Source organism: Rosa rugosa, chromosome 6 (genome assembly GCF_958449725.1).
Source record: "Rosa rugosa chromosome 6, drRosRugo1.1, whole genome shotgun sequence".
NCBI lineage: Eukaryota > Viridiplantae > Streptophyta > Magnoliopsida > Rosales > Rosaceae > Rosa > Rosa rugosa.
The window spans coordinates 29570316-29585308 of NC_084825.1; the positions used below are offsets into that span (position 1 = coordinate 29570316).

The 14993-nt window shown below is 38.8% G+C and overlaps 2 protein-coding genes across 8 annotated transcripts; both read right to left on the reverse strand.

Moving 5' to 3' along the window:
• Positions 1 to 383: 383 nt before the first annotated feature.
• On the reverse strand, positions 384 to 5175 carry LOC133718691 (COP9 signalosome complex subunit 7). Of its 4 annotated transcripts, none has more exons than XM_062145559.1 (9): positions 4839 to 5171; positions 4415 to 4490; positions 4009 to 4097; positions 3131 to 3220; positions 2662 to 2706; positions 2464 to 2534; positions 1882 to 2020; positions 1031 to 1119; positions 384 to 649 (listed from the first exon to the last, which is right to left on the reverse strand). In XM_062145559.1, the coding sequence occupies exons 1-9, from the start codon at positions 4995 to 4997 to the stop codon at positions 625 to 627; spliced, it is 783 nt and encodes a 260-aa protein (XP_062001543.1). In that variant the 5' UTR covers positions 4998 to 5171; the 3' UTR covers positions 384 to 624. The 4 variants fall into 4 exon arrangements, with proteins under 4 accessions (XP_062001543.1, XP_062001545.1, XP_062001544.1 ...); XM_062145561.1 differs by having other exon boundaries at positions 1031 to 1136; XM_062145560.1 differs by having other exon boundaries at positions 1031 to 1139; positions 4839 to 5170.
• Positions 5176 to 5667: 492 nt separating this feature from the next.
• Positions 5668 to 13050, reverse strand: LOC133718690 (putative disease resistance RPP13-like protein 1). 4 transcript variants are annotated; one of them, XM_062145555.1, is made up of 7 exons: positions 12380 to 13050; positions 8950 to 12265; positions 8628 to 8807; positions 7995 to 8052; positions 7810 to 7902; positions 7429 to 7502; positions 5668 to 6328 (listed from the first exon to the last, which is right to left on the reverse strand). In XM_062145555.1, the coding sequence occupies exons 1-2, from the start codon at positions 12838 to 12840 to the stop codon at positions 9445 to 9447; spliced, it is 3282 nt and encodes a 1093-aa protein (XP_062001539.1). In that variant the 5' UTR covers positions 12841 to 13050; the 3' UTR covers positions 5668 to 6328; positions 7429 to 7502; positions 7810 to 7902; positions 7995 to 8052; positions 8628 to 8807; positions 8950 to 9444. The 4 variants fall into 4 exon arrangements, with proteins under 4 accessions (XP_062001539.1, XP_062001538.1, XP_062001542.1 ...); XM_062145554.1 differs by having other exon boundaries at positions 8628 to 8810; XM_062145558.1 differs by having other exon boundaries at positions 7404 to 7502; positions 8628 to 8810.
• Between the last annotated feature and the right edge of the window lie 1943 nt (positions 13051 to 14993).

Below are 14993 nucleotides of genomic sequence, written 5' to 3' on the forward strand. Positions count from 1 at the left end.
CTGGGCAATCTAGTGAAATAATCCCACTTTTAAACGAAAAAAACACTTGTAAATAAGACACATCGGCCTGCTTACAGGGTGGAACTTCTGTCACAAAGTTTAAACTAGTGAAATTAGTCACTAGGCCGACAGTGACTTCAAGCATTATTTCACCATCGGCCTGCTTACAGGAATACAGGGTGGAACTTCCGGCCTGCGACAGTGACTTCCGGCCTGCTTCAACTTTTACCCAGCATTAGGCTATCAGGAATAGTGAATATACACCATCGCAGCTCCTACTGGTGTTATTGGTTGTGACGTTGTGTTGCATTAACTCAGTTAACTTTCTATCGGCTTTTGCTTTAATAAATGAATAGATAAAAGATACCTGACCAAGATTAGAATGCAGTACAAAGTGATATTTCATCACAAAATTTAGTATTACAGTTGTGGTATCTGGCTTCATACTTTGACACTTCAATTGCAATAATAACGGGTTTGAGACAGTATCCTAAATCAGAAAAAGTTTAATTTCTGAGATTATGGTCACCAAAGAGGACAAATCAACAGGTCTGGGAACACCGTGAACAAAAGACTAGGCTATTAATACTCGCCTAAACACTTCCTTTTACAACCTCTCAACTCTCATCTATATATCGGATGCCGTCTCCTGCAAAAGTCAAACAGTACAGTGAAGGCAAGTCACATTCATGAACAAAGGAAAGAATTAGATATTCAAGGTACTAGTTTTGGCAGTAAAGTTAGATCTCCAGTGTTTGTTGCACGGAGCATGGCAATCATCTCCCCTTGATAATAGCTTTTTTCCCCTTATTTATCAACAAGGGAAGGGTGCACCAAATTTGGGACCCTTCCAACCTTGGGAAGAAAAATGAACTAACAATAAAGTTGAAAGCTGGGTATGAGTGAATGAGAGAGAGTGCAATTTATTGGATAAGGCATGTCCCCATTTGTAGAAGAAATAAGTTAAGAGAGCTTCAGACCAAAAAAAAAAAAAAAAAGTTAAAGAGAGCTGGAAGGTGGATTGCATTACCTCTTTGGTCGACTTCGGTCTTCCTCATAGTCCATCACTCCACCAGGTTCGGAGTAGATCTCCTCATGCCCCCGGAAGTCACTGTCGGCCTGCTTACAGGGTGGAACTTCTGCCACAAAGTAAGTAAGACACATCGACAACCATATCCCAATATTTGTACAAAAGACTTGCATGTGGAGTGGGAATAAAAAACAGACTCATTAAGTGATTACCGCAGTACATTCAAATAAGTAGATCATAATAACCAAAATAGTTTTCTCCCTGAACTCTCACAGCTATGAACAAAATAGATAGCCACAAAAAGGCACACATTTGCAAAATGCAGTTCTTCTTGATAAACCTTTCAACAGAAATCACTCCAAAGCGAACATAATGTTTTTCTTAACCTCTCTTCCCCCTCCCTCACCATACAAACAAACTGACATATGCATGCACACATGAGTGAGCATGCTGCAAATTGCAAAATAAATGGCAGTTTGCCATAGCTTCTGAAATTTTTAGTGAGTTAATTATCCTCACACCATAGCTTCTAAAATAAATATATTGTAAATAGCAAAGCTTTTAAACGAGGTATCCTGTGAGTACAAGAAACAGAACCAACACCTAAACCCCACTCAGCCTTCTCTCTCACACTGTTTCCTCTACCTTCCTCTATTTGTTCCACTTTGATTTGTTTGCCCCCTTTCTGATATGTTCATTCAGCTTTAAATAACTCATAACAAAAGCATTGATGTGCACACTTGATGTAGATATATACAGCAACTTCAATAAAATCCTCAAATGCAACTTGCACACTCATTAAAAAGGATAACTGCAGAAGCAATTTTAAAATAAAACTGGATTAAACTGACCTTCATAGAATATGCTCTCTTTACATCTTCCACCTTGTCTTCAATTTCCTTTTTGTGCTGCTTGTTCAGTTCAGTCATTTTATCTGCCCAGCTCATCTTCTCTTGAATTGAGATAAGAAGGTTGTCTGACGTAACCAACCTATGTTTTCAATCATAAAGCAATTAAGTGTCCTATATTTACATGTGAAGAAGATACTTTACAAATGATAGATGCAACAGAAAAACAACCAAATACTCAGGGCCACGGGATTTGTCAACATGAATGCATTACCGCATTGACAGCGGCAGCAGTTCATTTTCCTGAACTTTTCAGTTGGCAAAAACAGGGCTAATCTAGTGCCAAATGAAGGCAGTTAGAAAAATGGTATGGGAAGCACCATACATGAGATTGACACCTTATTTGTTATGAAACTTTCTTGCAGTGCAATTAGCGCCAGACATTGCTGTTTTCAGAATATTTTTACTACACATTCATGATGGACACCAATCCTTGATAAGCAGTTGTTCTACAAAGGTATACCGACATACAACCTAATAAAGCTAGAGTAACTATACTACTGCCTTTAAAAGCAGAGATGTTACCAGTTTGATAGTGTTTGGATCATACTCCCAAGTTGCTCAGGTCTCGGATCTCTCCCTGCAGCAAATTGGACCTGCACTTTCCAAGATAACAAATTAGATACTTCATCGTGTAACAGAACAGAACAAAACAAAAAGGAGGGAAGGAGGGGGGAGTGGGAACAAAAACAAGGAGAAAGAAATCTGCAAGCAATCTCCAACCTCAAAGCATTTTCTTAACTGGTCCAACTTTCCTCTTACTATGCCCTGAAAAAAATCAACCAATGTAATAATCAGCGCACTTCACCTTCATGTTTCACTCCACTTTTTAGACAAATTAATTGAAATCTCCAAAAATGATCATCCTTCACTCCAAGGGAAAGCAAATGCGCATCTATATACCATCCGCATAACAATATGTTATGTATAAAAGGTTATCTACAATACCAAGTAAGAGTGTAATTCAAGTTATCTTTTCGTAAGATATTACATCCATTGATTCCAATCCATCACTTGAATGATTTAATCATGTTTACATCCCAAATATCTAGAAGATCAAACTTATTCCTGCTATCAGAACAGAATCTTATATTGCTTTTTCTTGATATATTCTGTTTGTTTCACATCCATTACAATACGATTCAGTATGGTAGGGCGAAAACTTGAGGTAGAAGGATGAAAGAACAATTACCGCATACATGCACTCATTAATGAGAAAATCTTCGAGTTCACGTACATTTGCAACATCTAACTCCTGCATTAGCTGATCATATGGTAGTATCTGGAAAAGCCCTCAAGAATATTTTAGGAAACAATATGCAGAAGGCAATATGAGACACCTGAACAAGCTAAAATAGAATATCTAGTAGATAGGGAGTTAGAAATGCCCCCCCCCCCCCCCCCCAACAAAAAAAAAAAAAATTGGGGCTAATCCGAAAGAAATCGAAACATGCACAATGCATCAGATAAGATTTGAAGGAAGAGATGAGATGAGATGAGATAATATACTTTGAAGAGGAAAAGGATAAATTTCAATATCCGGCTTATCAGTACTTTATTAAAACTACTAAGATACATAAGTGTTTCTCCAACACAATGCCTACGAAAAACAATCTCATAATATAGCAACTACTAGAGTTGGGCATGAGATGACTGACATCCAAAAACCACTATTGTTCATGGTTAGGACCTAATAGTTTCAGACGTTCAAAATCAACAAAATAACTTTCATATCATCGAACCCTCCAGTTTCAACAGGGATACAATCTGAATGCATTGCATTTCAAACAATAGTGCTAATGATAACTATATAAGTTTGCTCCAAGTACAGCTAAGAATGGAACTTGCCTAAAGTAGGTTAACTTGCCTTTCAAATTTTTGTTTCTTTTACCTTTACTTTCAATAATGACATTTTTAAGCATATGTAAGATTAAGTACAGAAGTACAGGCTTCCAATAATCATATTCGAAACTATATAGCAATAACAACTTTGTGCAATTAGAGAAGTAAATCATCCACAACTTATGACAAAAAAAGAAAAGAAAAAAGGAGTATGGATACGAATCTTGCCTTGTTTGTCTCAGCCAGTGTAAGAACAGTTAACTGCCTTAGCTTTAGCGCTTGATCAGGGACCAATTGTGGAAGACGACCGGCATTACCTATGATTCAACATTGTCTCAGTTTCTGATATCCCATCACAATATGCCAGGAAGAAGCTCGAAGTAATAAATAATAACAGAAATGGAAGATAAATAGTTCTCTATGCATTTCCAAAGAAAAACAAACTATGCAACTAATCATGTTACAGTATTCAACACAGTGACTTCTAAAATCATGAGTTCGGTTGCCACTAAATATGATCAAAAATTGGACATGTAAACAAAAATAAAATAAAAATAGAGCCACTGTCCTAATGGCAAACTGTCATTAGGACAAAGCACAGACCCAGAAAATGAAGCATGGTTTGCGTACTTACTCTTGTAATCACTCCATGTGCCGTGTGCAAACAGCCGAAGCACATCCAGGTACACAGCATTCTCTGTTCCTTCGAGCTGCACAAAAATCCAGTGTCATAAGAACAAATGCATGTAATGATACACATAATAACAAACTCCACTAACAAGAAACAATCCAAACTCTCTTAGGCTACACAAGAATTTGAATTCGATTTCGACACAAAACTTCATATCAATGACCTAATCCTAACAAAACAAACAAAACCACTCCATCAACCAAAAACAAAAAATAGTCTCAGAATTTCTCCACATCATATTCTACCACATCCATTGGCAGCCATTACACAGAAAAATCTTCCAATCACAGCATTCAAAATCTTCCAATCAATTTGAGTTTCTAAGTAAACGTTGAACAAATCAAAAACCGAAAGAGAAATCGAGAACCTGAAGAAGATTAGGGAGGGCGAGAATCTCGGAGAAGGCGAAGAGGGAAGGGTGGGAGGTGGCGTCGGCGACGACGGAGGAGAGGGCGGAGCCGGTGAGAGAGGAGGCTTGCTTGACGAAGTGATCGATCAGCTCCTCTTGCTTTTGCTCGATGTCCATCGCTGCACGACGGAGCTAGGGTTTTTGGTTCGGGTTTGGTTTGGGATTTGGGGGAAGAGATTGACGAGTGTGGGAATTGGAAAGATAAGAGTGGCCTTCCCTTTTTAGTATTTGAGAATAAGTGGATGGATTTATGAGGAACCACCCCAGCAAAACCTCTGCATAGACTCGTTCTATTTTTCTATGTCAACCCAAAAATTGCACTGTCTAGTATTTTTTTTCTTTTTCCATTTCTTGTTTCATCTTCCTTTTTACTCTTCCTATTTTACCACTGCTATTTACCACCTCCAAATTTTGTTAAAAGAAATCTGACACCGTTCACAAGTTTTTCCGACAAAGAGATTATTTACTCCGTAAATTATTGTATGTTTTTCAGTGTAATGCAATCGAAAGACATTGAGAATATCCCCAATTCAAAACTAGTTCAGTAAGAAATTTCTTGTCCCTTAAAATGTTGGCCTCCAAACTGCTGCCATGAACAATATTACCAAGGCCTGAAATACTAGGTGTTTCATGCAAATTTTGAAGCTTCTTCAAGCCTAGAACGTTAGGCTCTGCAGTATGTTTGTCTAGCACAAACTTGCTCGTGAATTTTTTTTGTAATAATAGTCAAATTTTTCATACATAAAAACACTCAATTACTCTCCATCCCTCTCTAAGTCCATATTCGTTCACTGCAACTCCTTTCATTGGGCATAAAAATACTACATGTTTTACAACGAATGAATAGGATCTATTGTACCAAAGAATGAGACAGTATGTAGTAGGATAATATGGGATGTAACCAATTGAATTGATGCTTTTAAGATGCAATTCAGTGAGTTTGGTTAGCTTATCAACCAAAGACAAAGGACCCTTATTGAAATTGCTAGTTTCAATTGCCAAGTATGTGAGATTGGTAAGGTTTGCCAAGCAGAGAATGGATCACTAAGCGTGTTAAATGAAAGGCTCAGGGATGACAACTCAGACAACTGTGAAACTTCCAAATGGACACGACCCAAAAGGGCAGAGGCAGAGAGGTCGAGATAACTAAGCCTTGTAAAGTTCCTAATGGCAGTAGGAATTTGGGAGTAATTGAAGTAATTATCAGAGAGGTCCAGCTTTTCTGAAGATGAACTAGACGGAAGAGGCGGTTGCTGGAGTTGGCAGAGGCATAGAGACAACTGCTACTAAGATGAAGACCAATGATATGACCAGTCTCTTCATCACATTCGACACCCTCTCATGAGCAGCAGCTGCTATTTTCTCCTTCGGGTTTCCATGATGAAGTCTTTGGATGAGCACTATTATAGATAGAGCTCTGCTTGAATTGTACCATGGCAAGAATATGACTGCAAAGAGGAAAAACAGTTAGCCGTCACAACATAAAGCAGAAATAGAACTAGTTTCAAACGCGTAGACAAAAGAAACCCTATATAGGATATATGTTTCGAAACTTTTTGAGTATTTAATATACGGAAAATTCTACAATGGAAGTAAATTTAGGAGGGTTTTATACACTTGAATGGGGTGAGATCAAGTCCTTGTAATTGAGTCAAGCCTATCAACAAAGAAGATCAAGAGTATATGTTTAACTAGCACTCCACATTGACTACTAGTTATGATTAAAGTCTATAACATATCAGTAGATAAAGACGTGCAACCATTCATATAATCATCACAAAGGCTTCCATGTTGCAACTTGTCAGAAAAGTTGCACAATCTAATCTGGTCTACTGTTCGTTTGCCCAAAAAAATTTAACTGTACTGTTCTGTTTTGTTGCTGCAGTATGCTAAAGAGTGCCATTTCTTCTTCAGCATTCATTTCTATTATGAAAGGCACATATCTAGTTTAAAATTTGCAATATAACAAACAATGGAAAAGAAAGGCAAACCCATATCCTACCTCGAATCCGGTTAACCAAGATAGGAAACTTAATAAACTGGGAGATTCAATTTGTGAGTCTCATCAGTATGGCCACAAAAGGAGATTGTATCAACACATTCTGTTTTGTAATCCTGAATTGAAATTACCACAAGAGGTTGGTCTACCACAGCAATGGTCTATTCTACCAATTGATGTACCGATGCACTAATATACAGAAAACTCTCCTAAATTTGGTTGGAGGCATTTTCATTTTCATTTGACTAAAACTCTGCTCTATAGTTTATTCATATATACACATACTGTACTCACAGAATTTCTTCCACATTTCAACTAAACATGCTATAATTGCTACTTGCATCAAAAGCTCATAATCATAGTTCTTATAGAATATAGATTATCTGAAACCTTAATTAACAATTGGTTTTCATCCTCTGCATTCATTTTTTATGTGATAGGTGTCATCTTTCTAATTGCAATAATCAAAGATTAAATATAAAAGTAATCCATCAAATCAACAATTGAAAACATAAACCACTTACTAAGTGGTAGTTGAGGACTGCATACCAGGTTATCTTCCTTGTGACTGAAACAGACTTCTCCAAAATCAGAAAATGACTTCCTCTCTCTGCCTTCATTTTCTGCATCTCACACCAAACCACACAAAGTCTTATTAGCATTTTGCTATAATCAAAAATAAAACTTTATGCTCTACATGCCTTTAACAATACTTATCAATTGAGTGATATGCCAGCAAGGACAGTTCTTATCAATCAAAGTGCAACGCTGTTTGATCATGTGTTGTCTGTTGCCATGGACACCAAGTTTGAGGTAATTTTAATTCTCAATTTTCCTATACTACAGTAAATGGAATTATGGAAGCAAAGAACCACAAATAAGTTTGTACCCAAAAAAAAAACAGAAAGCACCACAAGGAAGCAAAATTACCTTCACTGGCAGCACTGCAACTGGGACTGTCAGGAAATAACAATCTTAGTTCACCTTTCTCTCTCCATCTTTTCCAAAATGCAGGGCCTAAGGCTAAGCATCAAAGGGAACATAGAGATAAGCAATGACCTTTCTCTAAGACCATTAATTCTTGAATTCCATATTCTAAAAAAAAGTGAAAATACCTTTAGTGGCAGCGCTGCATATAATTGCAAAAGTTAACTTCTAGAGAGCTGATATACACTGGCAAAAGAAAACAGAAAACCATTACTATCAGCTCGACCCTGAAGCTGTGGTCACATGAGAATCCAGAAGTTACATGCAAAAAGAAAGTACACTCAAGATTAGTAAAGATATTAATGATCGAGTAAGCAATAACTGTACACTCAATTGCTCATTTTACTTTCTGCTTCCACATTGTGTGGTATACTGTTTATAGTTTTTCAATGAGGAAATTGAAGACACAAATTACTGTGGACTCCAGTTCAAACATTTTTGTAGAAATTCATCACACCCCAATGCTGCGTTACAATGAAAAAGATAAAAAGATGCATAGATGTAATTGCTGTTAAAGTTATGCTACATCAGTTAGCTTGAGTTTTAAGTTTTTGTGGTACTTATTATTTACCTCGATCGACCCTGCCACATTTTGTGTGGCTGGGTTGTGAAGATTAAATTGAAAGAGCAACTTTAAAAGCTTTCTAGAAAGTCTTTGATGAAAGACCAAGTCAGTTCAACTAGAACGAACTGAAGAGAGATCAGAAACAGTAAACCAGAAATTGCGTACTAGAAATGCCTCGAGTGCAATTGTATCGTACCTGACCCAAAATTGGCTCTCATATCTCTGTGCTTTTCATTCTACTCAACTGAGAGAGAATTTGAGAATTATACTTGGAACTCAGACATCAAAACATGGCAATATTGGTCCTGCGAGCAATCTTAACCTTGGCCCATCTCTGTCTTAACATATCAAGAAATTTTGCTCCCTTTCCACGAAACTGCTGCATATCAAGAAACAGGGCAGAAAGAAGACACATTACCCAGCTTTTCAAAGTATCAATTGACAACAACATATATATTCCCAGTATCAATAGACTGAATTGGGAAGGGCAAAGACGAGAATTGGGATGTGCGACATACCGTAGGAAATGGAAATGGAAATGGAAATGGTCTGTTTCTCCTTCATATGGCATGTCGTTGTCAAACCCATCGATCATGAGTTCAAGCAAGACCCTAGAACTGTGGAATCAACAATCAGTTCAAACAATAGGATCTTACACGCAGAATATGCAAGCCCTCTGTCGTTGTCATATCATTATGAACCGATATATACGCTCTTGATGTGAGCAATCTTGGGCCAATCTTCACCCGTCTCTCTTTGGCACCGTTTCTCAAGCAAAGGGCATCCATGAATATTTAGATGAGAAAGAGAAGTGGGTAGTCCACTATCTGGCAAGCACCGGAGCTTAAGGCAATACCAAAATTTCAATTCTTGAAGAGAGTTGAGATGACCAAACCACCTGGCGCCGTCGATGGTCTCACAATCCGAACTGCTGATCTCGAGATAAGTGAGAGTCCTCCTCCTCAGTAAACCAATCTACTTGTTCGTCGCAGTGAAATCCAAGTGACAATTTTTCAAGAGAGGTGAGTTTTCGGAGACCCTTGTTCAAATTCACTTTTTTTACAGTTGCTGAGGTCAAGTGATTTTAACTTTGACGGCAATCCATCTTTCGGAGAACAATCGAATTTTGAGCAACTCAATACCTTCAAAGATTCGAGAGATGGGAAACTGTCTGACGCTAATCTCCAGGTAAGATTGTGACAGTATAATATTTCAAGTTCAACAAGATTAGGAAAAACCGCACCTTCAACATAAGACCATTCTTTCCACCTACTCATATGGTCGAATTTTAAAGACCGTAGAGATCTGAATGGTTTATTCACACAAGCACCATAATAGAATTCAGAACCTATGGACACCACTTTATTTAACCAACGAATATGAAGCTCTCTGAGGGAAGGTAACTGTCCCAATGGTGGCAAGGAGATACAATTCTCACAATTTTCAAGTTCAAGATAAACAAGAGCAGAGGAAGAATAATATCCTGACCAACCTGGAAACATTTTGCCTCCATAACGTTCAATTGTAAGCCTTTCCAGGTTCAGGTGAGGTTGGAGCTTCTCAAGCACTTCTCTTTCTTCTACAGTATAATTTTCTTCTTCTTCACTTGAATGCGTTCCACTCCAATCCCTTATTCTCCAACTCAAACCCAGTTTCTTTTTTGAATCCCTTCCGCTGCAATCCAAAACCAGTTCCTTAAGAAACTTCTTGTCCCTCAGTATGTAGGCCTCCAAACCGCTGCTATGCCCAAGCCCTGAGATACACAGTCTTCCACACAATTTTTCAAGCTTCTTTAACTCTGCCAAATTTTCCCCAGCAGTGTGTTTGTCTACCACAAACTTTGGTAGCATCTGGAGGTCTTTCAACTTACCCATTTGTGGTGGCATCTTTTTTATCCCTGTTAACGTAATATCCAGATGGCTCAAGTTGATCAATCTTCCCAAGTTGGCTGGCAGTTCAGTAAGGCCTGTACACCCTACCAACAACAATACTTGCAAGTTATACCAAGTACAAAATGTATCAGGTAACTTTTCGATGGCAGTCCAAGACAAGTCTAAGTATGTAAGATGTTTGAAGTTAATTGAATCAGGCAATTCCTCAATCAGGTACCCCCATAAGTTGAGCACTCTTAAACATTGTGATTTTGGCAATATATCACATCGTCCTTTGAACATTTTCGACCACCGAGGTGGTTGTAATGATACAAAGGTGCGCAAACATTTAGCTTGCTGTAAAGCCACAAACATCTCTACGCTGCTATCAGCATCTGTATAATAATGATATTCTGGAATATCTGAAAAATGACGAGTCTTGCTCAAACTGTTGGGTGAATCACTGCCCTCCCACCTAAAACAAAATTCTCCAGATACAAAGCTTGCTAAATCATTGATAAGGTCATGCATGATGCAAGTAGTTTCATAGGCACATGATGAAAGTTGAAAAAATGATCTCGAGATTAGATCATTGAAGTAGTCTTGTCCGACTTCTTCTGTTGTTTTGTTTTTTTCATGTTGCAATAGATCTTCAGCCTTCCACAAGTAAATCAACTCTGATTTTCGAAATTCATAGTTCTTGGGATACAGGGAACAATAGGCAAAACAACGCTTGAGAGGTAGAGGCAGATCTAGATAGCTCAACCATAGAGATGGCAGAATGTCACACTCATCCGGCGAGAGCTCCCACATGTCACTGTTCAATATACTTTCCCATTCCTCCACTGACAATTTAGAACATAAGAGACCCCCAAGAAACTTAATAGCCAAAGGAAGACCAGTGCACTTGTGAACAATTTTTCTACCGATTTCTTCAAGATGTGTGTGTGTACCAACACCTGCATTTTTGAAGGCATGTTTTTCGAATAACGACCAGCTATCTTGCTCAGACATTGGCATGAGACGGTGAGCTTCAAGGCTACACACCTTACGTGCAACCTTTTCATTGCGTGTTGTGATAAGAATCTTGCTTCCATGTGCTGCAGACTCAAGGTGAGGCATTAAGAATTCCAACAGGTTATCAACCTTGTTCCAGATGTCATCAAGAACAAAGAAGAACCTTTTCCCCCTCAAAGTTTTCTGCAACTTTTTTAGAAGCGTATCTAGGTTTGTGATTTGGCAAGCTTTTGAGGTGAGGGACTCATAAATGCGTTGCGAGATCCTAAGGATATCAAATTCTTTTGAAACCCAAACCCATGCTCGAATGTCAAAATGTTGCTTGACTGTAGGATCATTGTATAGAAACTGGGCAAGGGTGGTCTTTCCGATCCCACCCATACCCACAATAAGAATCACACCTATTTCATTGCCAGTCTCATCATCTGATAGCAATAATTTAACCAATCTTTCTTTCTCTTCATCTCTTCCACACACAGACTTTCCTGCCCGAGAAGTTGACGGTAGTGTTTGTGATACTCTGTGTCCAGCGGTTACTATCGAAGCCAGGACATCTTTTGTCTTCTTCCTAATGTTGTCTAGTCTTTCAAGAACTTTCTTTACCCTGGGGTATATCAATGCTGGGTCAAAAGCATGAGATGGAGTAGAGATGAGCTCTTGTACCTTACTCGTGCTACTCCCATATTCGTCTTCGTGTTCTATCTTTAGCCTCAAGGCTTCTATTTTGATCTCCTGCAACAGGTCCTCAGCATCATAGACAGCCTCTTTAAGCTTATGGAGCCATGGCCTCACATCACTTTGGAGTTGTTTCCCCTCAGCGTCATTAAGAACAGGGTCAACATATGACAACATCTCCTCTAATTCCTTCTGGACATTGCTTAGGGGCACACCACCTAGCCTCTCATGAATCTCTCGAACAATCTTTTGGATGAACTCTGCCTCGTACCTACAAATTGCAATCAACACAAAAATATATCATACAAGCTAGCCAGCTATGAGTCTATCAATTTCAAAGAATTAGAATTACTGAAGGCTTTAGTTATGATCTGAATTTACATACTCGTCTTGTAAATTCATTCCTGCTAGATCTGCAACTTCTTTAAGTGCTGCCCGCCATCCATTCAACTTCTCAGAGGATTGAGTTTTCTGGTGTTCAATAAATGCTTCTGCAACATTTCCAGTCTGCTTCCTCAGATGGGATGGATCAACGTGGTAGAAGACTGGTAAAACGAAATGATTGAAGGTCCTCCTGCGTTCAAGGATGATGACAAGCTCGTCCAGGCACCATTTGGAAGAGGCGTAGTCTTTAGAAAACACGATGACAGAGCTTCGCGAGTCTTGGATGGCTCTCTCCAGCTCTGGTTTGATGGCTTCTCCTCTTGGAAGTTCATCGTCGTCTCGGAAAGTATCAAATCGGGCGTTGAGAAGGGCTTTGTGGAGGTGATCAGTGAAGTTCTTTCGGGTGTCTTCACCTCTGAAGCTCAGGAACACGTCATAACGAGGTCCAGAAGGAGAAGCCATGATGAAGCAACAAAACTCGGCTCAGGGAAATCTCAAAATTTTGGTGGTTTTTCAGTTGAATGGGAATTGGGTTCCAAATTCCTACCAGTGTAGAAAGATAGATGCCCCTTTCTTTCCCTTCTACTCTCTGCTTTTGCTTTTGGTTCCAATTATTTGGTGGAAATTTCGGCCTTTCCTTTTCTTTTCAGTGGGATGCCCCATTTCGTTTCTGTTCTTTTCTCTCTTCCAAGTAATAAGAGAAAAATGCACCAACAGTCCCTCAACTCTTGTGCACCGGTCAGTTTGATACCCAGACTCGCAAAGCTATCAATGTGATACCTGAAGTCTTATATTGCTACCAACGACATACTTCCGTCAAAAATCGGTGACGTCTCTGTTAAAAAACTGACGTGGCAAACACATGCAGAAAAATAAAGAGAGAAATGACTTATCTGCCTTTGAAATTATTTATTTATTTAGATAAATTTTTTTTCTCTCTCTCTCTCTTTTTTTTTTTGAAATGACTATCACGGTATCACCCACTCCTATTCTATCACTTATCGTTTCCTACCTCATTCTCGGAGTCTTTTCATTCTTCAAGGTTCAAGGTAGAGAAAGTGAGTTTATACGAAAGGACGAGGGAATTGGTTTGATTCAGTTCGTAATCATTGTTGTTTATTGGATAATTGACAACTTTGTGGACTTCAACCCCAGATTCAACAATTGAAACCAAACTTGATGTCGAGCACTGCAGCAAGAAAACGCACAGGTAATCATGGAATTGGGATGGCCTTCACCCTCTTCGACAATTGTTGAATCTGCAATTAAGCTTTAGTCAATGTGATTTGTACCTTCGTTGAAGAAAATGTTAACGTGATTCTAAGGTAAGGATCCCAGGAATTGATGTTATCAACTGTCTGATTAAGTACGACTTGCCCAGATTTCCAATCAAGCAAGCTTGATATATACTGGATAACAGAAATGAAATCGACCTGAATGTCTTTGCTGGTCTCTAAATCTGATCTGAAGTTTGCGGCTTCCTTTGGTTTCAAGTGAAATCGGAGATGGGTTTGATTGAATATAGGTGAATCGATCGGGAGCAAGAAGCTTACCCAGAATACCAAGACTTCTCAGTTCTTCCTTTCTTTTGACTTCCCAGAATACCAAGCTTACCCAATCGACTCAACCAACTGACCTGTAAACTAGGTACCAGCGAACTGAGTCCTGGCCATGGAAGCCGAGTCCTCGACCTCCGAGCCCGAGTTAGCCGAAAAGGCTTAGAACCCAGTAATAGCCTTGAGATCTTAGTTCTGGGAGTGGTCTCCAAAGTAGCTAGGTAGAGCCCTGGTCGTAGATTTGGGTCAGCGACGAGTCCTGGGTCTCCGTTTGGCTATCGCCATAGCGTACCATGGGGTTGCCGAGAAAGTGAATCGGAGTCCTCCGACAAGCTGGGCACAGATGACGGCGTTTTGTTGAAATGAAAGGCCGATTTCGGGTCTACTTTCGGGTCTCCAAGAAGACTTCAGCCCATTTATTCCTTTTTTATCCTCTATTGATATTTCTATCAATAAAAAATAAAAACAACAAATAAAAAATTTGATTGGTTCTGCCATTTGGGTAAAAAGACATGTTTGTCCTTTTTTTTCCTTTCACGTGCTTGCCACGTCACCTTTTTAACAGAACCGTCACTGAAATTTGACGGAGGTATGTCGTTGATGGCAATATAAGACTCCAGGTATCACATTGATAGCTTTGTGAGTCTGGGTATCAAACTGGCCGGTGCAAAAGAATTGAGGAACTGTTGGTGCATTTTTCTCAAGTAATAATGCATTTACAGCTGGAAAGTAAAGGATGCTCACTGACTATTTGTTTTCTTTCTTTAACGGGATCTTCTTTAACCAACATTTCTGTTCAGGCTTGATAGGAGCGTAATTATACATTATTTATATCAAATTCCTTTATATTTTCATTGTTAGTTCTTGATATTTTCTAGTTATTTACTTTGTTTAGTTGTTTTGTAGGTATTTTAGAGCAAAGAAGAAGAAAAGAAGCAAAAGAGGGATTGAAAGCCAAAATCAGCAAATCTGTCTGTGCAGATTAGTCAACTTCGACAGAGTACTGAGAGCAGCTCAAGACGATCCAGATAATGATCTTTATATTGATGGAAAGCATCG

Bases quoted from the DNA above. Each gene is read 5' to 3' on its own strand.
- LOC133718691 (XM_062145559.1), bottom strand. From the start codon at position 4,997: ATGGACATCGAGCAAAAGCAAGAGGAGCTGATCGATCACTTCGTCAAG. The intron at 4,491-4,838 runs GTTCTCGATTTC...ATTTTTGTGCAG, and splicing joins CCCTCCCTAATCTTCTTCAG to CTCGAAGGAACAGAGAATGC. The intron at 2,707-3,130 runs GTAATTGTTCTT...GATTTTTTTCAG, and splicing joins TTAATGAGTGCATGTATGCG to GGCATAGTAAGAGGAAAGTT.
- LOC133718690 (XM_062145555.1), bottom strand. From the start codon at position 12,840: ATGGCTTCTCCTTCTGGACCTCGTTATGACGTGTTCCTGAGCTTCAGA. The intron at 12,266-12,379 runs GTATGTAAATTC...TGCAATTTGTAG, and splicing joins GGAATGAATTTACAAGACGA to GTACGAGGCAGAGTTCATCC.